This window comes from Myotis daubentonii, chromosome 13 (assembly GCF_963259705.1).
Source record: "Myotis daubentonii chromosome 13, mMyoDau2.1, whole genome shotgun sequence".
Classification (NCBI taxonomy): domain Eukaryota; kingdom Metazoa; phylum Chordata; class Mammalia; order Chiroptera; family Vespertilionidae; genus Myotis; species Myotis daubentonii.
This window is the reverse complement of record NC_081852.1, coordinates 56172238-56198618: the sequence shown is the minus strand read 5'-3', so window position 1 is coordinate 56198618 and position 26381 is coordinate 56172238. Positions and strand designations below refer to the sequence as shown.

Genomic DNA, 26381 nt, shown 5'->3' with positions numbered 1-26381 from the left:
CCTCACAAGTAACCAGCACATTTATACCAAGCCATTTGTTTGGTTAATATTCTCTAACTTTAAAAAAAATATTTTATTGATTTCAGAGAGGAATGGAGAGGGAGCTATGGAATCATTGATTGGCTGCCTCCTGCATGCCTCTTACTGGGGATGGAACCCACAACCTGGGCATGTGCTCTTGACTGGACGAACTCGGGACCCTTTAGTCCACAGGCTGATGCTCTATCCACTGAGCCAAACCAGCCAGGGAAGTATTCACTAACTTGAACTGAATGTGACTGGGTAGATTGGTCTTGGAATAATAGAGGCAGAATTTACATGGTTGGTAGTAAACATCATAAATGTTAGCAGAAACACTATGAATGAATGAATAAGTGAATGAGTGAGTTGTGATAGAATTATTAAAGAATACTTGTTATAGCTAAATTATTATTGACTTATTCTTTGGATGCAGCACATTGATCTCATTAATGGACTTAGCTTTCTAGGAAGCCGTTTCCTTTCAGAAGTGTTTCTCAAAATGTGGTGAAGCAGAATCAGGAGAAATGTGTTGAGATGCAGGTTTCTGGCTCCCACCCCAGATCCACTAAGTCAGATTCTGTGGGGGTGGGAGACAAGCTCTCCAGGAGAGTCTTAGTTTCAAAAAAAAAAAAAAAAAAAAAAAGGAAGAGTCATTGGTTTCATGAAATGTCATTCAGGGCCCCTATTCAGATGTTCTACTAAACAGAGCAGTGACATGCAGACCAGCGGCCTCTTACAGCAAAGCCACTGGGAAGACTTGTAGGTCATCACACATTGGAAGGGAGAGAACATGGGCCTGTGGTCAGGATACTGGATGCTCGTCTCCAGTCTCCTTCTGAGGGCGTAGACCACGTACCCTGTGACCTCACTGTGCATGCACCTCAGCGCTCTGTATCTTAATTTCCATCTGTGGCCCTTCCAGCTTGGTGGAGAGTTACAGTAAATTGGCCATGCTCATGGCAGGGGAGAGAGAATTAAACTAGGACGAGGAGCCCTGCCAGCTGCTATCTTTTCCCCCCTCTCCATAAATCTAAATAACATTCGGGTAGCATTTGCAATGTCTGGATGTGTTGTCATCAGCTCGGAGCAAAGTGACCCTTGCAGAAATTTGGCTCGGGGTCCCAGCATGGGAATTGTTTACACACCTTCTGCCTGAAGGTTAGTGGGCCCCAACTGCCAGGCTAAAGACAAGCAAAGAATGCTCTTCAAACCCACCTCTTTAATAGAATCATGACGCCTTCTAGGTATTTAAATGAAAACTAAAACAAAAGAACCGACAGTTCCGGATTGTTGGAGAAATGCTTTGCTCAGTGTCCTAACACCCAGCCCCAGGAGCTGCTTCATTGCAAGCCTCCACGATTCTCCAGCATTTCCTCCTGGCAGTGATCAATTTGAATGAACGGACCCTTGAAATATATGAACTGCACAACTGTTTGAAGCAGCGATAAAGCCGGGATCCTCCCCACCTCCATCCAGAATGAATGGTACAATCGTTTTTATTTCATTCTGCTTGGCGGTGGCAGCTATTAGAGCTCCCAAAGTATGAAATGTTTTCATCAAGTGAGGTATTAAAAATAGCGGCCTGTCAGAGGGGGAAGCGGACCTGCGCTTTACGGCCGCTCCTCTTCAGCGGCACCGGACCGGGGCATGAAGTGGAAGCATTCGTTTCGGGCGCTGGGAGAATGAGGCTGACTCCAGCTTTCATCTTTATCACGGGGAGTCCAGTCCCCGTCGGCACGGGATGAGTGGACGCCCCCCACTTAGCTTTAAGTAACAGATCTATACAGAGTTGTTCATTTGCAGATAAATATGGGCTTCTACTATTGATGTTTCTTGATCTACACAAAGTGGTTATATTAATACTGAAACATTATTCATCGATAGTTTGCTCTTTAAAAATACATCAGAAAGACTACCCAATTACCTTTAAGTATATATCAAAGGGCACAGAGCAATCTGACGTATGCTCCAAGTCCATTAGAAGCCACCAGGCTTATTAATTAAAACTTCTAGTTACAGCATGGATAAAAATGTCTGCTTTTGATGACAGTGTCTGGCCAGCTGAGAAGCAGAAACTTGCAAATTCATTTGGGCACAGAGAGGTCTGGGAGATTTTTGCCACAATGAAACCCAGGGATGACTGCCTTTTACTTGCATCCAACATCAAGGGTTTCTAACCCAGAAGTGTGAACTGGGAGATGCAGAGGGCTTCTCTGTTGGTGTATGTTGAAGGGAAGGGAGGAGTGCTCAGAAGTTGACATTAAGCATCAGCAAAGTGGGAGTGGCCTTGAGATATGCAGATGAATGAGGAAACTCAAGGGAATGGATCTCCTCTCAGTTATAATTTAAATACAGAGCAAAACGCTGAGAGGTGTGTGTAACTCGGCCCTTTTTTGGTCTCACCGTGTGGCCAGCATTGTTGAACTTGATTGATCTCTTTGTGGTAAATGCCCACTATTAATAATCCCCTACAGGGTGGTCCCCACCCTTTCAGCAGCCATTTGTTCTACTGGAGGGCTCTGAATTTGTGCTGTGAGATAACTAAATTTTCATTTAGTGTTCCAGCAGTAGCAACGGGCTTTCCTTTCAACATTTGGATCTCACTGCCAACAGCCTTCCTAGCCACATCTCTCTTCCAAGTTACACTTAACTAATCTATTCACCAGACTGTCACCCAGAACTCACCAATATTTAAAAAAAATAGTGCGTGTGATAGAACCCTGGCCGGCGTGGCTCACTTGGTTGAGTGTTGTCCAGAGCACCAAGGGGTTGCCTGTTCGATTCCTGGTCAGGGCACATGCCCAGATTTCAGGCTTGATCCCCACTGGGGGGGCGTGCAGAAGGCAGCTGATCAATGTTTCGCTCACATCAATGTTTTTCTCTCCCTCTCCCTTCCTGTCTCTCTAGAAATCAATTTTTAAAATCTTAAAAAGAAAAGGGTGGGAGCAGGTCAAGACATGTCAATGGTGTCCCCTCCACAGTATAGGCCCCTGCCCGTCGGTTCTCTGCACCTGGTACTTATTGTAAGGAGAGAGACGGAGCATACACTATATGTGACTCCTGGTCATATGCTCACCAAACAAAACTCTACAACTAAGACCTGGATGCCCTGAGGAACTTGCGATAATGGTACCGGACGCTTCATTTCTAATCACTTTGTCAGAGAGTGGCAGCCTCCTTGCATCTGAAGGCCAAGGGGAAACCTAGTTGAGCTCCACGTTTTTAAGCATCACGGGCCTGCCTGGCTTGCTGGGGGATATACTCCCCATCCCCCCATGGCGTCTGTCCCTGGGCCATTATCCAGCACAAGCCGTCCATGGAGACCAGTGTCAGGTGTAACTGATTGTCATTCAACGCCAGTGAGATCTTCAGGTGAACATGACTCACCGTTTGAGACATGTTAGCTCCAAGTGGAAGCAGTCAATTACAGACCAGAGGTTTTATGGCCGCGTTATTACCATCATACTATTAGGTTTTTAGCAGGAGCATTCTGTTGGATCGATCTGTGCCAGGACACTGATGGATGGCTTTGTTCTTTGGATGTCAAATACGTGGGACCTCTGTACTTTATGTATTTACTGACACACTGCTCTCCCGTGGATACCTTCGCCTCCGCTGTGGTGTTCGGTTTTAGCGGATGATTGAGACAGTGCTGTGCTTGTAATCACACGTATACTTTCCTTCTTGTGCTCTCTCACCTGCGGAAGCACGCCCGAGTTCCTGGCATGTTAAAGAAGTCTTTCCCACGCCAGGAGGATCTCTCATTGGTGTCAAAAAATAGGTCCAGACAGTTGCTTTTTAAAAATTTCTAACACACAGGTACCATACTAGAAATGAATTCCCAATTTCAGGACATAGGTTAGTGTTCCAAAACTTTGGTTCTCTGCTATTAGGTTTTTAGGCCTATCTTCTTAAAGCTGTATGTAATTTTTGCTTTTAAAACGCACACAAATATATGCCTAAGCCAAATCTCTGATCTGTACAAACCACCACTACTACCCCCAAACATCACTAAATAGGGTCCCACTGATATTATTGAACAGAATTTCTCAGGTGACTTCCTCCAAGGGCTTGTAGAAAACTCGGGGGGTGGATCTCCTCCAGTTACAACGAAGAGCTCTTAAATCCAGCACCGAAGGGCCTCTGTCCCCAACAATAAATACAATAGAAACTGGGAAAGCCTTGTCCCCCTCCCCCCTCAACAGCCCATTGGACTTCCATGTTGTTTTGTGGGGTTTTGTTTTCCTAGAACTTCTGGGCGGGTGCACTGTGGTCCTGCTTCCTCACTGAGTCAACCAGTCCCCATTCCCACCTTCATGCTTCTCCTTAGGGACCAGAGTTCTACCGTATTGTCCACATTAGGAACTTTCTTAGTTCTTTGGGGCCAGTTCATGCGTGAACAGAACAGTGTGAGGAGACTGTTAGATCTTTCCTGGCCATGGAGGCAGTTCTAGACACATCAAGGAAATTCTCAGCAGCCATTCACTATTCACTTTTTAAGGCCAAGGGTCAAAGACTAATAATAATAATTACCTGTGTTTGACAATTCATGGTGAGAAGGCTAAATCACAGAGCTATAAGGACTAGCTTTGTTTGGTTCTCCCAGACTATTTTTCCTATAGAAACACAGGATTTTCTGCAACACAGAGCCTCTTCCATAGGGCAGGGCTGTTTAGGGACCCAGGCTGACCTCCTACAGGGCAGAAATTCTTCGCTGCTTTTCATCCCCTCATTACACCCCCACCGAAAGGCAGCGCGGCTGGCCATTCTGAGGCCCGCCCTCCTCACTTCTGCCGTCCCCGAGTGCCCTATGAAGAGGGTGACCTTGCTCCTCTGTCATGTCCAGGGGTGCTGAGAGCAGCATTAGCAGCTGGCCTGTACCCCGGCACTCGCGTTGAATGTCATTCTGATCCCTCCGGGCGTAAAGCTGATGGGCTCATCTTGACCCCAGTATTCACATCCAGCTTCCAACTCACCCAGGGTTAAATATAACTGTCCAAGTGGCCATTTCTTACCGTAACTAGGTAGCGTGCGAGTCCGGGTCTCTCTTAGAAAAGGCACACTTTGAAGCTTAAAGAGGTTTTGGGGTACATTTGGCCTTACGTTTCACTAAGCAAATAGCTAGTGGAAATATCAGGCTTCAGGAGCTGGGATGATTCTCATTTAGCCCAGGGTTCTCCACTTACATGTACATCGGGACACGACAACTCCATAGAGGACTGTCTGTGTGAGCCACTGAGGAAAGACACGCTCCCCAAGCAGCCTGAGCCTGCTGGGCTCCCCACCTGCCTCGTCCGGCCTTGCCAGACTCACAGCATCCCCTGGACAAGAGCCAAGTGGGAGGACACCGCCCGGGGAGCGGTGGCTCGGTGCCCGCAGAGCACCGTGCGGCTGTGGCTGTATTTACTCTGCAATTCCTGCGGGAGACAGAGCCACAGATTAAGTTGCAGAGGCACAAAGGAGGTCCTGACTAAGGAATTCTAATGTAAAAATCCTGGGGTTTACACTTAATCCTCGAGCTAACTGGTGTAGTGCCTCAAATGGGGATCTAACAGGAGTGATCCTGGGGCTGGGAAGGGTAGATTTGTGAATGCATTTGGAACCAATTTAAAGCTAGGAATGAAATGAGCAGGAACACGTGCCAACGTACCATTCAGCTAAAACACGGAGGTTCACGGAGGCATGCAGATGGGCGTACACACACCTGGTCTGCTGTCTGCTTCCTCCGCAGCTCATGGTGGCTGGGGGGGCTTTGTGTTTAGCTCACTTTGGAGTATCTGTGCTGGGGCCACCTGGTAAATCTAGTCTAGGCTTAATTCAAGTTACACTGGGAACATGGGCAAAGGAAGGCCTCAGCCACAAGATCTTTCTGGAATGATGCCTGCATGAGTTATCCACTAGAGGCACCTCTTAGGGACGACATTCCTGAAAATGTGACCAGAGCCAACCAAAAGCTGGGATTTCCTAGGAAAATACATGGGTGTGCAGGTGCATAGCAAAAAGGAACGGTTGAATTCCCCGAGCAGAGAATCCTGTCTGATCACCCGAAGTACTTGGGAGCTTTGTCAGAATCCAGATTCTCAGGGGGTGGGACCGGACCCAGGAATCTAGGGGTTTTGTTTTTGTTATTTTAAAGTTTGATCTCCAGGGGCTTCTGATAGCCCCTAGGTTTGGTCCCTGCTTGAAGAAATCAGCTTTGCAAACTTGTGCCATCTGTTTGCATGGAAGAGAAATAATGTGCTATTCTTCATTAAAACAACCCTCCACCACACAAAATGGTATTAACCCAACTTGACATGAAAGCAAAACACTATTAAAATGTGTGTGTGTGTGTGTGTGTGTGTGTGTTCTGGAATTCACAAAATCTGACTTATTAAGATGGCCATTCCTCCTCCGTGTAACCTTCTGGAATATGGCTACCTGTACCTGCAGACATTCTGCCCAGCCAGTGGCTGGCTTTCTCTTTCTGAAACTGGCCTCAGCTTCTGGCTACTATCTTTTGAACTCACACTCTGCAAACGCAAAGTCCTGCCATGATTATTCATGCAGCTTCTGTTTATCTTCCCAAAAGAAACAGTGGAGCGGTAGCCGGATGAGTGATGGCGGCAGGACTGCGGTGAAGGTAAAAGCCACCACAGGTGGAGCGGCTTAATGGGGTATTAATTGAGAAACAGGTGAAGGCAAATGGGTAGCACAGCAGGTATGTAAATAGGCTCGTGGGAGGAAAGGCATTGAATTTTATGCTCTTTAACTAAAAATAAAGACCTGATATTTAGCTTATCTTTGCTGAAAATCCCGCACTGTGAGGGCCCTGACAACCACCAAGATCGTCAACGATTCATTATTATCTCAGCATCAGCCAGGCTACTTAATAGGGTCTTCAGCCTCTTCATTTTTCATTGTTTCAGCGGATTCTTTGGCTTGAGTGTGCATACTTTTTCTTCTGTCTGTGTGTATCAGAGGCCAGAACAATTTTTTGTCGATTGTGTAGTGAAAGTGACATGTGGACCTTCTGGTGGCATCCGTTGACTCGAGCTCGTTGGAGAAAGGCAGCACATGTATAGTATCACTACGGATACTGAACCTCCCAAGAACACATACATTCGAATGAGCTTTTTCCTTCAAAGTAGCCACTTGAGAAGCAAAAACCCTCATTCCAGTGCTGTCATTGGCTCCTTTTTAAGAAAGCCTCTTTGTTGTTTTTTTTTAAGTCACCCATATGGAAACAGTCCTTACAGATACTCATCGCTTATTCACTACCCCTAGGCATTGCCCAACACCAGCACCTAATTCCTGGCCACATTTAGTGAGAAATGGCATTTGGCTTGTAAAACCCATCCCCACCCAACACAGAGATTGTCTGTTGCTCACAGTATCCCAACGAACACACCTCAAACTCAGCGATTACTTTGCGTGGTCCACGCAGAGACATTTCTGAATCTGCTAGTGTACAAGTTCAGGCACATTATTTGAAGTCTATGGCTTTATTGAGAAAAATTGCTAAAAACGAACAACTTCATATTTCCCTTCCACTTCACCCACTGAGCCCTCTCAGCGGCGATGTGTTGGTGGAACAGTGAGGGGGAACATCGTTACGTGGTTGGCGCACATTTGTTGTTTTCTCTAGGGAGCAGCGGCCCCGGTTTTGAAGGCCTGTTTAGCCCTTTACTGCTGTAAAGGCTAAACATCAGCGGAGCTCCAGCCTGTACCCCATGAAATGAATTAGGTTTACATTATCATGCAGATCTCTTCCTGTAGGTGAAGCACTCATTAATTTTACTGCTAATGAGATGTGAGCAATTAAATACCTTTAATTAATGAAAATCAGACGAAAGCAAGGGATGCTCTTTCTCTCTGACTTCATAAAAATATGAGGGAAGATGTTTCTAGATCTCACTCTGACTTGTGTCTATAGAAGGACCGCAATGCTGAGCTCCCGGGGATCAAGTGTTCTGGTCCAGCGAAAGTCATTAAAAGATTTCGCTTGTAGGAAATTAAAGGTGTAGGCATTGGTGGATATTATAAAGATTATCTGAGGTTGAAAAATAAATACTCATCACGGTGAGCCAGTCCTAGATGTAATAGCAAATTTCATGGTTGAAGATGCAACAGGATTGAGTACAATTACTAGTTCTGAAGCAGTCACTGAGTTCTGGGGTAGGCCTGAGCATAATTAGATTATTAAAAATGGCCTGTCTTAGGCCGACTATTACTAAATTGAAATCCAATTATGGCTTTATGATTTGGCTGAAAAATATTTAGCTGTTTTGCTCCAGTCCTCGTGGAAGATCATTTCCTCTTTGCATCAGCGTTTGCACATGTCACAATGCATTTTCCAAACAAATTTGACCTCAATTATCTCTGAATCCATCTCAAATTAGATAAAAATATATTCTAATGAGTGTTTTATGTCTAATATCAGAATCGTGTCTCTCCATACTTGAGGAATTAAAAGATGGTGATAGAAGACTTTGCAAAATATCTTCTTAATGAGAGGCCTGGGTGTTATAGAAATAACTGAGTCATGCCATCTTCATACAGGGAAAGGCGCTACGCTCGAATATGTGCCTGAGCGTGCTGCTAGGCCGGCTAGGTTCAGTTTTGGGTAATTGGCATTGGAACGGTAATAAAGCAGTTGTTTGCAAAGAGAAGGGCTCAGAATTTCAGGCACTCCCGCAGCGTGGAGTTGAATGCTAAGTTAAATATTTATGAACCCGAGATTTTTTATAATTGATCATTGTATGATTTATACACAGTAATTATAATTAGCTTGAAAGAGATTTTTTTTTAAAAGCCAGCTTCCTGGTAGCCAAGGCCATTAAATAATGCTAAGCTGCCAAAACAAAAATTAGGTGGGCACCCAGCCACCATGTTCTGAGCGTCTGTCCCTATATCCTACATGCAATGGGGCATTGCACCTCACCAGGCATCTTACCTGGGCACTGACTCCTGCATCACCTGCTGTCATTTTTCATACTTTTGTTGCCAAGAGAATGAAACATAAACAAGTAGAGAACTTCAGAGAACTGATGTCTAACAAAAAAGCAAAGATGGAGGAGGTTGGAAAGGTTAATTAAAAATGTAATGATCCCATTTGCTGAGACAGCACTATTAATCACCGTGCAGCAACAAGCATGTGACTTGCACACCCCTGATAGGCTGCATCTAATCTTTAAGATATGGATGGTGTGGAGGGCCACAGTGCACTCTGAGAAAAGACACACTCACGGGTGAGCTTGGAGTGAGTGAGCGTGGGGTGAGCCCGTGACATGTGCTTCCCACTGGGCACTGTCTTCAACAGAGGAAAGAATTATTTCCAAATTCACAAGTATTCAGATTTAGTCAGTTACTGTGAACCCTGGAGCAGACTTGGGTACGGCTTGAGGCATAATGTCATCATGGAAGCTACAGAACAGTAGATGGAGGGGGAAATGCCTCACCCTATAATACAGTATGTCTGACATGGTGTGTGAATGACAGAATGCACTCCCAAGAGCCGACATGTGGGTTTTAAATGTAATTTTTAGCATCCCAGCTGGAAAAGACCAAACTCTGGAAGGATTGATTACAAGGGTCACAACCTGGATGATCGGATTTGCCATCAGAAGACTGGACTGGAAATGTGAGCTCCGAGAAAAGCCTGCTCTTACCCCTGGGAGGGTCTTGGGAGCCCATTTTTTTGTTTGCTGGGATGACATGTTAGAGGGAGCCTGTGGGGAGAAGAACAGTAGTTATGTGCACATGGTAATTAATCACGTCAGAAAGGAAGAGGAAACCAGTTGTGGATTCAATTCTGCCACCCTTAGGAGCGGGCAGAAGGATACCCAGAAATGGGCCAGCATTTGTAAACACGGTTCTCTCGCTGTGCCTCGTGCTTCCTGCTTCATGCAGACCCTGCAGATTTTCATATGTGTACTGTGTTACGTCCCCTCGTCATCTATAGAAGGATTTCTGGTTGCTTGCATCTGTGTTTCCTCCTGCACCATTTAGACGGGTGAGCCGGCCCCAGCGATTGCCAATAACTGGGGCATTTTCTGCGTGTAAATAACGCGAGGCTGCTGGCCACAGTGATAGCCTCTTTGATTTGGGACAGTGTGAGGATTGTACTTGGGATAAAGGCCGTTCCTCGCTCCAGAGGAATTTAGAATGCCGAAGCTTCTCCCGGCGCATAATTCATCCTGACACCTCCGCGTCTCCCTTTGCTGGAAGGACCGTTTCCACATTGGCTCTGTTGGCAGGTCGGGGTTGAAAGCACTGGTCCATGTACTTACTCTTTGCAGCAGCAAACAGCAGAGAGGCTAGCCGCTAGCGCCTGCCTCCCAGTGCTGGGGTTTTACATTCTGTCCCCGATCATCAAGGTCGATTCTAAATACTTGATGTTATGGTCAGAAAAAGGCATTTTTATAGGATAACCATCAAATCAAAGAAGCTTGAAGCTTGAAGGGACCTTAGATATATCATCCTACAAATGGGGAAACGGAGGCCCACCGGGGAAAGGGGCCTGTAGAAAGACCCTCGGGTGATTTGGACCACATTTAATTCCCTCCGACTCCCACTGCACTGCTCCTCCATTAGCATCAGCCCCCCTTAACCCTGTGGTCTGGGAGCTGGCCCTCCCATCCTTATGCAGGTTACACCTCCCACACCCAGGAACACAGGAAACAAGTCAGATCGGATGGGATCACAGGCAGAGAGGCAGAGAATGATGGGAGAGGAAGCAATCGGTAACCTGCAAAGTAACGACGTGGTTATGCCTAACTTGGAAAGGAAACGCTGGCGAGATGGCATTCTCCATAGCGCCGCGCAGGGACTGATGCTGGGGAGTAGCTCATTCACCAGCACAGCCCACACCCAAGGCAAAGCCTCTCTAGTAAACAGCCTGCATTCTGAGACTACTTCCCATTCAGACAGCATCCCAGACATTCTACTGAGTTAAAAAATGAGTAACAGCAGATGGAGGGAGAGATTAGAGGTGGAGGGAGAGGGAGCTCTAAAGTGAGCTGTGGGGGGGACGGCACTCTGAGTTATGGCAAAGCTGTTCAGAAGCCTTCCCGCCAGGCGCAGGCGAGGAGGCGCTTGTGCCCAGACCCTAAAGCACAGGCGCTGCCTGCCCCTCGGCGCCCTGTGCGCTGCTGCAGGGCTGGGCGTGACTCAGGTGCCTCCCCTGCTCATCCTGCTCATCCCTCCCTCCGCCCTCAAGCCATCGAGGCTGGGTTTGGGGGCCCCGGGGGATCATTTTAATACCTAGGGGGATAGATCTTACCAAGTGAAAACTCAACTCCAATTTCTGTGTCCTGTGATTTCAGCAGTGTTTGATTTTAATTCATGGCAGCAGGAATCGCAGCATTACCCGAGAGAGAGTTGGAGGTGATTTTGTGAGGAGATTAAGAAGGGAGAAAGGGATAGAGGCTATGAGTTGTTTTCCAAATTTTCTGTGTGAAACCTTTTAAAAAAAAAGAATAGGATAGACATGAATCTATCCCCCCCCCAATATTTTATTTGAGTATTTTCAATCATACAGCAAAATGGAAAAAAATTTGCAATGAAGTCATCCCCTGGATTCTATCACTAAATGTGAAAGTAATTGGCTTTGTGAGTATCCATCCTTCCATCTTTGTGTCCATCTATCAATCCATTTGGTTTTTAAAATGCTGACATCAGTATACCTCTCCTAAACGTGTCAGCATACATGTCATCAATCAGTTTTCATTATTTAGTGTGTGTTTTTCCTTTCGAGGCATACGTTATATATGTACAAACTTAAGTGTACCGTGCCGAGTTGTGACTCAAACTTCTGTCAAGATAGAAAACATGCCATCACTCTAGAACAGTGATGGTGAACCTTTTGAGCTCGGTGTGTCAGCATTTTGAAAAACCCTAACTTAACTCTGGTGCCTGCCGTGTCACATATAGAAATTTTTTGATCTTTGCAACCATAGTAAAACAAAGACTTATATTTCTGATATTTATTTTATATATTTAAATGCCATTTAACAAAGAAAAATCAACCAAAAAAATGAGTTCGCGTGTCAGAGGTGTTATAGGTTCGCCATCACTGCTCTAGAACGTTCCCTCTTGCCTGTTCCCAGCCAATCCCCACCTCCGCCCCTTAGAACCGACCACTCTTCTGAATTTTTTCAGAATAAACTAGTTTTGCCTATTCTAGAATATCGCATATCTAGAGTCTTACAGTGTGTACTTTTGTACTGTTTTGTGTTAAGGATTTTTTTCTTTCACTTGGCGTAGTGTTTTTGAGATTCATCCATGTTACTGGGTGTATCAGTAGGTCATCTGTTCCTGTTTCTGGGTAGTATTTCATTGTGTTGGTAGACCACAGTTTGTTTAACCATTTTCCTATTGATGAGTACATGGGCTATTTCAAATATACCACAGAGAAGTATTAACTGTAGTCACCATGTTGTAGATTACATTCTCATGACTTATTATCTGATAATCGGAAATCTCTACCTTTGGACTACTTTTATCCAATTCCCCCACCCTCTTCTCCAGCCTCTGGTAACCACAAATATGATATTTTTTCTCTTTGAGATTTATTTATTTATTTATATATAGATTCCACATATAAGTGAGATGATATATAGTATTTGTGTTTTTCTGACTTATTTCACTTAGCATAATGCCCTTGAAGTGATGTTGTCACAAATGGCAGTTTTCTTCTTTTTTATGGCTGAGTAGCATTTTATTGTGTCTACCTAGATGCATCTTCTTTATCCATTCATTTGTTCACAACCTCTTAAGTTGTTTCCATGTCTTGGCTATTGTAAATACTACTACAGTGAACACGGAGGGTGCATGGCTCTTTTTGAGTTAGTGTTTTCATTTTCTTCTGATAAATACCCAGAGTAGAATAGCTGGGTCGTAAGTAGCTCTACTTTTAATTTTTGAGGGGCCTCCCTTCTGTTTTCCTTAGTGGCTTCACCAACGTGCAGTCCCACCAACAGTGCACGAGGGTTCTCTTTTCTCCACATCCTTGCCAACACTTGATGATAGCCATTCTTACAAGTGTGAGGTGGTATCCCATTGTGGTTTTGATTTGTATTTCCCTAATGATTAGTGATGTTGAACACCTTTACATGTACCTTTTGGCCATGTGAATATCTCCTTTGGAAAATGTCTATTCAGTTCCTTTGCCCATTATTTTAAAACTAGAGGCCCGGTGCATGAAATTCATGCATGGGTAGGGTCCCCAGGCCTGGCCAGCAATCAGGGCCGATCAGGTTCCCCGCCTCCTGGTCTCCCTACCTCCTCCTTCCTTTGCGTCCCTCAGTGCCCCATCGTTACTGGTCGCCTGCCATGTTCCACACCACCCCCTGGTGGTCAGTGCACGTCATAGCAAGCGATTGAACTCTCGGTCTCCTGGTCAAACTCCCAAGGGGACAATTTCCATATTTGCCTTTTATTTAATTTAGGATGGAGTTTTTTTGATTTTGTTTTGTTGTTTTTTGTTTGTTTTGCTATTGAGTTATATGAATTTATATATTTTGGATATTAACCCCTGCCAGATACATCATTTGCAAATAATTTCTCCCCTGCATTTGGTTACCTTTTCTTTTTGTTGATTTTCTTTGCTGTGCAGAAGCTTTTTAGTTTGCTGTAATCCTACTTGCTTATTTGTTATTCTGTTGCTTGTGTTATAACCAAAAAAAAATCATTGTGAAGACCCATGAGAGGAGCTTTCATCCAGGCCATTTTTTTAAAACCTGTGTATTATGTGGGCTACATTCAGGAGAAATACATTTTCTGGACCTTATTTGTTGCATTTTACTAGTTTTGTTATAATTTTATTTGAAATCTCAAGACAAAAAACCTGTAAGTTCTTATTCTTTGCTGTTATGTCACCATAAAAGCAATGCACATAAATTAAGTATGCACACAAAACTTTGAAAACGATTAAATGCAAGTTCATTACATTAGCTTAATGTAAGGGATGATATTGTTTGCTGAAGCTAGATTGGTGCTTATGCTCAGTAGGTGGTACCCTGTTTCAGCATGAATTCTTTGGGGTTGGCAGGCTTATCTAACTGGGCGCCATGCGACGACTTAATTCATCTGCCATTTTTCTCCATTTAAATGCACATGAACTGCTTATTCATGTCACTGGCTACATCATTTAAGTGTTAACTTCACCTCTGTGCCTCTATTCTTTTCTTTCTATAGAGTGTACACAGTATAAGTTGCATGCAGCAAATTGTGTACCAACCTCCAGCCTTATAGCCCTAATCTAGGTTATGTATAGTTTGGATATATTAATTTATTTTAGGTTATAATAAAAATGCATAATTTAGAAATCTAGCAAACTGTAGACCTTGAAGAATATATACTCAGCTGGTGTGGCTCAGTGGATGAGCGTTGACTTATGAACCAGGAGGTCACGGTTCAAGTCCTGGTCAGAGCACATGCCCAGGTTGCAGGCTTGGTCCCCAGTGGGGGGCGTGCAGGAAGCAGCCGATCAATGATTCTCTCATCATTGATGTTTCTACCTCTCCTTCCCTCCCCCTTCCTCTCTTAAATTAATAAAAACATATTCTTAAAAAAAAAAAAAGAATAGAAATCACTGTTGCTCATGGGCCCAACAGCACAGCATGAGAAGTCTCAAAAGAGGACACGGCTAGAAGTGACCCCAAAGCCCAGAGGTCCTAATGATCTTGTCAGGGCACCTGGTGAACATTTCAGTCCTGAGTGAAAACAGAGGACCCAGGGAGAGGCCGGTTCGGGAAGGTCACGATGGAGAACGTGCACCAGGTATGCTTGTTAAACCATCAAGGGATGCCCACGCCGCTGCTGGCTTCCTGCACGGCTTGGCTCACCTGGAAGGGGCTGAATGTCCTGCTTACTGCCTCCCACAGTCAGTGGTTGGCATCGGATGTCACGGGCGGAGACAGGAACCCGGAGCGTAGTAAAGAACTGCCCGTGGTGCCAGGGTACACCTCTGTTTTCAGGTTTTTGCATTTCAGGTTTTCTTAAAGCAAGTCACATTGTCAGTACAATGGGGAGACGAGTGTTGGGCTTGCTGTGTGTGTCCTTTACTTACTCCCTTACTTAGACCCTTTTTTCATTGTAGTGAGAACATTGAACACGAGATATTCTCTCTTCACAGGTTTTTAAGTGTACAATATCAGATGGTTAAGTATAGGAACTATGTCATGCAGCCGATCCTCAGGTCTTGCATACCTGAGATTTTAGACCTTTTCCATAGTAACTCCCCATTTCCCCTCCCCCACCCCAGCCTCTGGCAACTACCGTTCTATCCGCTGTGTCTGTGAGCTTCCATGGTTCAGATACCTCATGCGCGTGGAATCACACTGTGCTTGTTCTTCTGTGGCTGGTTTATTTCACTTAGCGTAATGTCCTCAAGGCTCGCTTCTGGTATCGCGTATAGCAGGATTTCCTTCTTTTTTTAAGGCTGCTTAGAATTCCACGTGCTCTTCAGATGTACACTAGATGCAGGGCTCCATCGCAGTCCCACCCAACCCTCCTGGACTCTTTCTCCTCTTTTGCCAATTCTCTTGTCATTTCCCAGGTATCTTCATGGCCCCTGTTGACTGGATCATAAAGGGAATGAAAGAAGGTTCCCGAATGCAAGGAAGGGCTGAGGCCTGAGCAGGAACTAGCTGGGGGGGTCAAATCCCACAATTGTGTGGTGCTTTGCTGCCCCCCTGCTGTTTCCTGGGGGCTGCTATTATACCTTAGTATCGATTTTTCCATGGACCACCTTATAATTAGGCATGTTATTGTGTTTGTTTCCCACCACTTCCTCTCCCCATGGAAACCCCTGTATCATGGTGACTGAGCTTAATTTCCCTTGTCCACTCATCTTTTTAAAAAAATATATATATTTATTGATTTAAGAGAGAAAGGGAGAGGGGGAGATAGAAACATCAGGGATGAGAGAGAACCTTTGATTGGCTGCCTCTGGCACGCCCCCTACAGGGTATTGAGCCTGCAAAACCCGGGCATGTGCCCTGACTGGTACTCGAACGGTGACCTCCTGGTTCATAGGTCGATGCTCAACCACCGAGCCACACCAACTGGGCTGTCCACTAATCTTCGAACTTTACCCATTGGGCGTGGCCCTCTCAGCCCACCAGCCATCACCCTGGTGGGCCCTGCCTCCACCAGGCTCTCTCTGCAGGCCACACGGCGGGCAGCCCAGCAGCAGGCAGCCCTGGTGCCTGGGAGCAGAGGGCTTGGAAAGAAGGCAGCATTCGTTTTGTGAGACTCCAAAGGCCTGTGGTTTGTAAGCCCATTGAAATCCCATCCAACATACCAGCCAGGTTTTCCTAATCTGCAGCCTCAGTGCTCGAGGAGCCCGCTCGAGGAGTTCTGTAGGTGGTAATTGAGGTTTGTACGTTTTTAGGTAATTTATTCTGGTTTTCTTCGCATGGCCTGTGAGCTAGAACTTAAATACAGCTTCTCTGTAGTGGTGTTTCTTCCTGTTTAGAGAGCCTAGCATAATATTTTGTCTTCTGGGCTCAAATAACCACGTAATTACTCGGTAATCATATAGTAATTAGCATGTACTATATGCATTTATTACATAATTATGTTCCTGGGGGATTGCATGGCAATTATACTTAGATTCAGCGTATCATTTTATATACTGTGTAATGAACAAGTGTATAATTTGTTGCTTTTCCCTTTTATCCTGATTTCGGTTTACCAACCAGGAGTTGGAAACTTCTCCTCCTCTTGCCTTGTTTACTGTAATTGGGCAGGTGCGCCAGCTCCTCCGGCCTCTCTCAATGCCTCCTGATTACACGGCAAGGAGAGTGCTGGGAGCTGGCGGTCCGCGGCGGGCTCCCAGCGTCCGCACGCTTCATATCTGCTCCTGGTCCCGAACTCTTTAAGTTTTTAGCTTCCCAACACAGAGCTGTCCAGAGAGCTCCACGCATCACCGGGTAAACGCAAGGTCTCCCTGAAAACCCAGGAGGTGCTTTAATTAAAGCGGAGCAGCCAGGCTCCCCCGCACGGTGCTCACGCCCGCCTTTCTCTCCCTCCGCAGTGGAGCACATCCCCAAAGGGAACAACTGCCTGGACGCCGCCAAGGCCTGCAACCTGGACGACACCTGCAAGAAGTACAGGTCCGCCTACATCACCCCGTGCACCACCAGCATGTCCAACGAGGTCTGCAACCGGCGCAAGTGCCACAAGGCCCTGAGGCAGTTCTTCGACAAGGTGCCGGCCAAGCACAGCTACGGGATGCTCTTCTGCTCCTGCAGGGACATCGCCTGCACCGAGCGGCGGCGGCAGACCATCGTGCCCGTGTGCTCCTATGAGGAGAGGGAGAAGCCCAACTGTTTGAACCTGCAGGACTCCTGCAAGACAAATTACATCTGCAGGTAGGCGGCGGGGCGGCCGGCCGGGAGATGAATGAGGTGGCAGGGAGGACCGCTGCTGCTGTGGCTGTGGCCGAGCTCGAGCGAGGGGAGGGGAGGGCAGGGCAGGGCAGGCATTGGAGAGATTGGCCAGAAACTGACCCCTGTGTCTGACACATGGTCCTTCAAAAGCCGGTTAGGTGATTGCTGTGCTGGGAAGGTTCCCAGTTTACCCTGGGGGAGCTTCGGGAATGAGGCAAATACCACTGTGCTTAGCAAACAGGGAGGGCCCCCCCTCCCCCGCCCGAGCCAGGTGAGCCTGAAGGCACATGCCCACTCCACAGCCCTGAGATGCTGCCAGGTGTCCCCAGGGGTTAAGTAAGTCAGGGGAGGGGTGGGCTGGAGATACCAAGGCTCATGGCCATCGAGGTCGGAATACTGGGGAGACCAGAGTGAGAGGGTTTGAGCTGTGTCTGAGCCCTGAAGAGAGCTCCAGGATCCCTGAGTCTGTTCTGGGCCACCCGTCATCGATGTGGGCCGAAGGAGCAGGCCTCTTCCTGCTCGGCCATGCTCCCAGGTCCCGCCTCCATCACACACGTGCTAAGCTGGGCCCTGGTGTTGAAAACCGTGGCTTCCTTTGTCCTTGGGGCCACTTACTGCTCTGATGTTTGAAGGAGTGCCTGAAGATGGTCTCTGTTTTGTGGTTGCTTTGTTTTGGAAGCAATAGAGAATAGGTAGAGGGAGAGAGAAGGTCTCTTTCTCGCTACTCTCGCTCGCCCCCAGCGGTCTCTACCAGCAGCGTGATGTGTGTCCTTCCAGAGTTTAGGACTGAGTTCCGCTGCTCATGGAGCAAGTAGATTTTGGAAGCAGAGACTTGCCTTTGCAGCCTCAGGCGATGCTGGTGCCACACTCGGGTGCGAAGGCCGGTGCAGGGCTGGAGGTTCAGAGGGGGCATCCCATTGGCAACACCTGGGCTCTGTCCCCAGCGTAGAGCCAGGAGCCCTCCAACGCCGCCTCTGACAAAATCGCATGCACCCAGCAGATGCTCACAGTGGACAGGTGCGTGAGGGTGTGCGATGTGCCTGGTTTCTTACCAATGCCCCAGTTCTAAAGAGCAGGAAAGAGAAGACTGATACTTTGAGGATGCTGGTGAACTGAGTTTCTGGTTAATTATTTCATTTTGGTAGAATGGGCCCCCCCCCCCCACCCCGTCTTTCCTTAAACTCGCTGTAAGAGGGACCAAAGCAAAAGAGAAGCAGAACCGTCGCATGCTGAAGATTTTCAGAGTCATGTCCCTCTTCTTTTATTATTATTTTTTAAATTGGAAGCAGGTGACCTGCTACATGAGGCAGAGCTCAGGTGACCACGTGGGTCTTGGGGGAAGAGTCAGGTGTTTCTACAGAGCAGCTTCTCCAAGGGCTCTTTCTCCCTTCCACGCCCCATTCCATTGAGTCCCTCTGAGTTGCCAGCTGGGGTCTGGATGTCTATGCTGGAAGGGTCCCGAGGAAGAGGCAGGGCCCCCCCACAGCTCTGACCTGGGAAGCCAGTCAACCAGGGAGCCATAGAACTACCCCCCCCCCCCACGTGCCACAGGAGATGGACATGGGGTGGGGTTGGGGGCGGGGGGTGGAACAGGCAGGAGCTTGCTCAGGTGTAGGATGTCATGGAGCAGAGAGTCCAGGAGACTCCTCTTCTGGAGACCTTGGATCTGAAACCCAAGTTCCTGGGCCAAGTTCAGTCAGTGAACAGAAGGGCTCCCTCTTCTAGGAGCAGGACTGGGTTTCCAGGGTCTCCCTTGGCTTGCAGCCAGACAGCTCTCTCTGCCCCTACCCTGTTCCCTGGTGGCTCCAAGCAGCTGTGTAGGGAGCAGTGGGTGCGCCTTTCGCCCAAGGGGCAATGCTGGGAGGCGGTGGAGGGGAGGGGGGAGCCTTTTCATCTTGCACACAAAGTCTGGGGGAGGTCCCCGACGTCCCCTGCACGGGCTGGAAGCCCACCCTGAGGGCTGCATTGGCAGTACCTGGCCTGCTCCTCCAAAAACAGACTCCTCAGCGGGTTGGTGTGAATTTATCAAATCAGATTGCTCTCCCGCTAAGCTGTAGTGAGAAAGAGCGGGGAGCTTGGGAACTTGGGGTGTTTTGGGGAGTTGGCAAGAGGAACCTGCAGATAATGGGGTGATTTGGGTGCTGTTTTGGGGGCTCAGACTGACCTGGTAGGAAGGTTCCAGGGACCGTGTGTGTGGAGAGACAGCCCTGATAGGATAGTGGCCGTGGCTGATGGGGCAGAAATGAACAAGGGGCAGCCCTGGCCTGATAACCACCTGGCTGGCCACCCTAAGGCGGGGACCTGACAGTGGCCACCCTGCAGAGGGGCAAAGGTCACTGGGACTGGAAGGTCGGCTGGGGGCGGTCTTTGTGCTGCTGCCTCATCTCTGGCTGGAGGAGGAACCGGATCCTGGACTATTGGGGGCCCTACCAGGTGAAATTGGCCTTGGTGTGATTGATGGGTTTCATATCCTATCTTGAGTCTTCCCCGCGAAGGGGAATCCGGGACTTCCCCCGGTGTTACCATGATTGCTTTCCAGAGCCCGGACTTCAGACTCCTGATTACCCCCTCCCTGTTGGTTGTGGTCAATGTAATTTAAGCTGCTAGGTAGCCTTGCAGTGTTTGCTTCGATCAGATTTTATTCATCTTGTCTTTAATTTTATCCTTTATCCCATCCCCCCTTCGATCCATCTCGGTGAGATCCCTGACAGCAGCAGCTGGTCCCCCTGGAGCTGGGCTTCCCTGGGGTTTTACCTTCAGGCGCCCTGACCCAGCCCCATCCAGAGGGAGGGGTGCGGCTGAAGGGATGATTTCGGGGTTAACTTGCATCGCCCCAAAGCCGAAAGGATGGCAGGAGGGAGCATCACTTCCTAAAAACCACATTCTTCGAAAGCTCACACTTGCAAATGCTCCATTTCCATCTCCACGAGAGTGACTATCAGAGAGCTGCTCAGGCTCATTAAAACTTGCCGCACTTCATGTTTCCCAGCTCTCAGCACACAGGCGTGCTTCCCCGAGGGTCTGACCGAGCCTGTCTCTCTCCTGCCTGGTGCCTTCAAACGGAGGAGATGCAACTTTAGCTTTTCCTTTTGACTCGTGCTGCTTTCTTCGCTCCCTTTTAGGGAAGCTGGCAGGCTCCTTTCCTCGTGCGGTGTTTGGGGAGCCGGAGAGCGTGATGGGCCGGGCCTCAGAGCCTGTCTGGAGACAAGCAGGCGCGGAGGTATTATTAGAAGGGGGTGATGGAATTTAAAAGCCTCCCATTCCTCCCCTGAAGCACAGTGTCTCCCTTGCCGCTGTTCTTCTGGTTGCTTTCTTAGTGCCTGCAAAGATGTCAGGGCTGAGTGTGGCCATAAAGGAAGCATAAACCTTTATTCCTGATACGTGTTGCTATCTATACATAATTTAAACCTATGCCTTACCTCGTTTCCCCCGAACTCGGCTATCCAATATAAGCACAGCCCTTGAGCGCTGGCTCGGGGTGCTGCAAATATGTTCATATCTCTTTTATTTGTCTAATGAATCACTCAGATGTCTCAGCTATTTTTTTTTAACTTAATCCTTATACAAGGATATGTTTTATGATTTTTAGAGAGGGAGGAAGGGAGAGAGAGAGAAAGAGGGAGAGAGAAACATTGACGTGAAAGAGAAACATCAGTTAGTTGCCTCTGGTATTCAACCCGAATGGGGATCGAACTTACAACCCAGGTATGTGCCCTGACCCGGAATCGAATCCATGGTACATGGTATGACACTCCAACCAGCTGAGCCACCGGGCCAGCACTCTGCTATTTTTTATTGCCAAGATGTCTAGCGTCTTCCTCTTGAGCATGGCCCTTCCAGTTTTCATGTGAGAATTACAATGTTATACTCCAAAACCCATGAACGGTGCGGTGTCAGTGTTGGAAGCAGCCAGGAGGATGCTTGGTGGGTCAGTGGCTGAACCCTTCTTGGCCCTTCTCTGCATTTGCAGCAGAGTTGCTGCATCCTTGGGCTCCAGAGTAACAATTCTTAGTCCATACTCAGCTGTAGCCCCCGTTTCTCAAAGCATGACCTTTGCCCTGGGGGCTGGGGGCTGGGGGCTGAGGGGTTCCAGCCAGAAGCAGCCCTCCAACTTGCACACATTGTATTCCCAGGCGCTCTCTTTCCTGGCAGTGCATCGAGGTGGAACTGAATAGTGTATTTGTTTGCTGGCCAGCCCTTTACCCTTCCCTCCCTCCCTCCCTCCCTCCCTCCCTCCCTCCCTCCCTCCCTTCCTTCCTTCTTTCCTTCCTTTCTTCCCTCCATTCTTCCTTCCTATTGTAAGAACACTTAACTTGAGATCTACCCTCTCTTAGCAGATTTTTAAGTGCACAATGCATTATTGTTGTCTGTAGGCAGGACGTTGTACAGCCAATCTCTAGAACTTACCTTTCATAATGGAAACTTTATCCCCATTGATCAGCAACTCCCCACTTCCCCTCCCCTCAGCCCCCGGCACCCACAATTCTCTTCTCCATGGCCATGCATTTGACCATTTTAGATGCCTCATGCAAGTGGAATCGTGCAGCACTGTTCCTTCTGTGACTGGCCCAGTTGACTTAGCGTAGTCTTCAGGTTCATCCACGTGGTTGCATAGAGCAAGATTTTCCTTCTGTTTCAAGGCTACAGCACTGCTCGGTCAAGGATATTGCCTTTCCTCTAGAAAGATTCTGATGATGCTGAACCTTAAAAGGGAAGGGACCAGAGCCCATGTGCCCTCTGAGCCCAAGGCTTTCCTGGCCCTGCTGGTACCCGGCCTCTGTGTCCCCATAGTTTCCAGGAGAGGTGGCTTTCATCAGGTCACCAAGTATATGGTTCTACTTTTCCCCTATCATTATATCCCAGACATCTGAGGGTCTTGTTTTCTTTAGTTTTAGCAGAACCAAGAAGGCTCCAAAAGCATTTGAACTGTTCCGAATTCTGCCCTAACCGGCCCCACATTTTCCACGCTGAGGCCAACCTTTGCACCTTAGAGGAAATGTGTTGTTAGTTCGTTAACCAGGACAATTGGGGAAACATGTCACCGAGCCACCCAGCGCATTTCTGCTCCAGGCACTCACTTGGTCTGACAGAGTTAGGGCAGCTTTAAAAGGTGAGGAATGTGTTTTATTTGCCTGGGACCAGCCCCTTTCTTGCACAGTAAACTGTGGATCTTGGCGATCAAGGTCACCCTCCATCGCTGGGCTAAATCCCCGAGCTGAGAGCTGGATTCTCCCATCACTGTATCCGGGCTGGTCTCGTCGTGCAGCAAGCGCAGGGGAGAGTGTCTCCGAGGATAATGAATGCCCAAAACTAGATGGGTAGATTAATTTGGCATTTAATTTTATTTTACCCTGATTCATTCACAAATGGAAATCGGCAATTAGACAATGCAAACCTTTGAACCGTGGAAGGAAAGTTTCGGGAGGATGAGAAAACACAAGTCAGACATTTTCCAGTTCATTTGAGCGGTTTTCCTTTCACGTGATTACATGGGTGTCTTTAGCAATGCATTCAGAGAGCCAGGCGGCTCGATTTTAATGCCTTCCACCTGCATGAGCTGCCTGCCACCCAGCCTCTGCGCTGGGGGTCCCGGGCCCCTGCGTGGGTTGCAGAGGGTTTATCGGGGGCCCAGGAGGAGAGCAAGGATGGCCTCTGACCTCTGCGGCCGCCTCTTCTTCCTTGGCCCCGGCAGGCGGAGGAACATGCTTCTTGTCGCCTCTTCCTGCCTCCAGCCCCGCCGGGGGGTGAGATGGGACCTGAGGCCTGTAGCAGCAGCTGAGCAGTGGAGGAGGGAGCTCGCCACCTCCCCGCTGGCAGGGTAACCTGACGTGAATCAGGTGGGGGCCTGCTTCAACCTGCTCCGGCTTGTGGCCTCCTCCGAGCTCCCTCCTTATCTCTCCTTTGGCAGAGGCCGGTGTAAAGCCTTTGTCTGTTCCTGCTGGAGCCTGTCGCTTACCAAACGCTTATCTGCATTTACTCCGATTCCCGCTCTCCAGCCGCCCCTTCGCTGCACCTGCCCGGGCTCAGAGTCTCTGCCTCGTCCTCCTCGCTCCTTCCTTCACCTGCCCACATCCTCAGCAAAGGCACCTTTGCCACTGCTGGCCCTGAGTCAGAAAGACTCAGACTCCCTCCCCTCCCCTCCCCTCCCCTCCCCTCCCCTCCCCTCCCCTCCCCTCCCCTCCCCTCCCCTCCCCTCTTAAAAAAGGTCTTTATTGTTGAGAGTAATAGAGATGTCCCTCTTTTTTCCCCCATTTCCCCCCTCCACCCCAGGCCTTCAGCACACTATTGTCTGTGTCTGAGGTTATGCATATATGCATATAAGGATTTTGGTTAACCCCCCCCCCCAGCCCCTTCCCTCTGAGATTTGTCAGTCTGTCTTTACACTGGGACGTTCTGTGGAAAGATGGGGTCCTGGCACCAGAGCTGTGTTACTGTCCTTCAGTATGAAAGTGGGTGGAAAGGAGCAGTTTGGATCCACCCAGAAAGCCCAAACAGAGCGCCCCATGTTTTTGGGGGGTCAGAGGAGTCGTAGTGGAGGGTCAGGAGCCAGACTCAGATCCAGCCTCGGAGACTGAGAAACAGGGAAAGTCAAGTCGAAGGCAGGTGCTTAGTGTTGGGGGTGGGGGTGGGGTGGGATGCAGTGATGGGGGTGGGACTTCAACAAAGCCAACAGGGAACAGAATCTCAGGATTAAAGGGTGGAGGGCATCATTAAAGGGCATCAGTGTCAGTCACTCACAGGGCAGGCAGAGGACCTCTGAGTGACACAGGACTTAATCACGCAGGAAATTCATCTATCCCTCCATCCCTGCATACACTCCTTCCTCCATCCCTCCTTCCCTCCATCACTCCACCTCCCATCCCCCCATCCCTCCACCCCCTATCCCCCATCCCCTCAGCCCCCAGCCCCCATCCCCCCACTCCCCCATCCCCCCATCCCCCCATCCATCCCTCCATCTCTCCATCCCTGCATTCATCTATCTGTCATCAATCCATCCATCAGCTGCCCGCGGTTCTTATGCCAGGAATAAGGACCTGCTTCTCACCTACAGGCAGAGAGGCAGGCGGGCACACACCATCATGACAACCTGGAGTGGCCCTGCGGTCAGGAAGGTACAAAGCGCTTGGGGAGAACAGCCAGCTCAGCCTGGCGGCCAGCAAGGCTTCCTGCAGAAGCTGCCATCTGAGCTGGGCTGGAAGGATGGGTGACAGGGGCGGGCGCCGCTGTGGCAGGAGCGGGACCCAGGCCCAGGGCTGTGGGTGTGAGGAATGCGCATGCATGAGAGGTAAAACAACACCCAGGCGCTGGGTTTTGACGATGAGCAGCACTGGCTATGCAGCTCACAACTGTCATCTTGCATTAGCCCAGCCGTCCAGCACGGGGACAACGGCGGAGTGACGAGCCCAGCGGTGCCCGGCTCCCACATGGAGCATTTGGGAACCAGCCTGGTCTTGCTAACTCTGAAACCCCGGTTCTGTCACCATTTCCAAACGATTGCCGTTTGTAACAAGAATACAATGTTCTTACACGGCTCAGACAGGCAGGATGAGGGTCCCAGACGACAGGCAGGATGAGGGTCCCAGCCAGGCTCGGAATCGACCCCCTCCTGGCTCAGCAGCCAGACAGCCTCGGCTGGGAGGCAGTTTTCACAGAGTTAGGATGTAGTGTCCATCGGAACCTCTCAGCCTCCTTTAAAAGGAAAAACTGCTCAGGTAATACATGCTCCTACTTTACCTAATTTCCTTTTGAGCACTCTTTCCTTGTTATAGAGTGGTTTCTCTGTGACAGCTTAGTAATTGCAAGAGTCCTTTCTACAGATAGGAAAAGGTCCTCCCGGTGGTTTTTTATTATTATTACGAAGGCAGTCACGTTTATTGAGCACAGTCTGTTTGAAGATGTGTAAGTCGTGTGCTCTTTTCCCAGGAGCACACCCCCCGCCCCCCCCCCCCGCCCCCGCTTATTACCTGGTTGGACTCCGAGACTCCCTGCTGAACCATCATTGGAATTCAGAGTCCTCAGGCCTCAGCTACCCCAAGGCGGCCGATGCGAGGGGCCTGGCTGTGGATCCCACGGGAGATGGATTCGTTGCTGTCACAGAGTGACAACCAACTCAGAATAACCCATGATTGTGTCACCCGGTTGGGGTCATTAGGTGTTTGCCTTCCTACCTCTCCTTGCCCCGCGGCCAGTTCACTACTCACAGGAAAGCCTCTGTTCTGTGGATTTTGCGTAGAGTGTGGTGCCGGTCAAAGGTTGGAGGGAAGAGGGGAGACCTGTACTCATTCCCAGAAGTGGGAGTAGGTTGGGGGAGGGGGACCTGAAGGGGGTCTCTGGGACCCTAGACTCAGACCCCCTGGTGTAAGACTATGGGCCGCTGATGAATCCCCTCCCCCACTTCTTTCTCTGCACAGGGGACCCCTTTGCTCTGCCCAGTGGCTGTTTCATGTACTTGGACCCATGAAGTGCACAGGCAGGGAGACCTAGCTTCCCCGTCAAGCTTAGACCTAAACTTAGATTTTAGGATCTCTTTTTTTTTTAAATTTCAAAAGTAGGGGTTGCTTCTGTTTCATACTGCTCAAATGTGTTTTATCCACTGAGCAAGGAATGGGTCAAAGAATGGGGAGCAGGGAGACCCCAGTATTCCTAGGAGGCTGCCTCCTCATCCAGACAACAGCCTGTGGGGTTCCAAGGGCACCGAACTCCGGCCAGCACCCACAGCCTGCCACCCTCAGGGGCTGGGTGGTTGTCATGTCTAATTAATGCTCAGGTCTCAGCCAAGCTCGGAGTTCAGCTCCACCCAGGGAGACCCCAGGCCCCTCCCAGGCGGCACCCCAAGTTAGTTATCCTGCAGTCACATCGGCGTTTCCACTTCCGTGGGCATTTCCAACTCAGTGAATGGGAAATCGCGCTGTCATTTTCCAAAGCAATTAATTACGCAGAAAATGTGGCCTCCAAGAAACGCAGGGATTTAAGAAGCACCCA

General features: G+C 48.7%; 1 protein-coding gene across 4 annotated transcripts in view; it reads left to right on the top strand.

The window, feature by feature from the left end:
- The window catches only part of GFRA1 (GDNF family receptor alpha 1), a 178289-nt gene that overhangs the window by 110846 nt on the left and 41062 nt on the right, over nucleotides 1-26381 (top strand). For all 4 annotated transcript variants that reach the window (XM_059661528.1, XM_059661529.1, XM_059661527.1 and 1 more), the window contains one exon: nucleotides 17045-17381. In XM_059661528.1, coding sequence (XP_059517511.1) covers nucleotides 17045-17381 — 337 coding nt within the window. The remainder of the gene's footprint in view (nucleotides 1-17044; nucleotides 17382-26381) is intronic.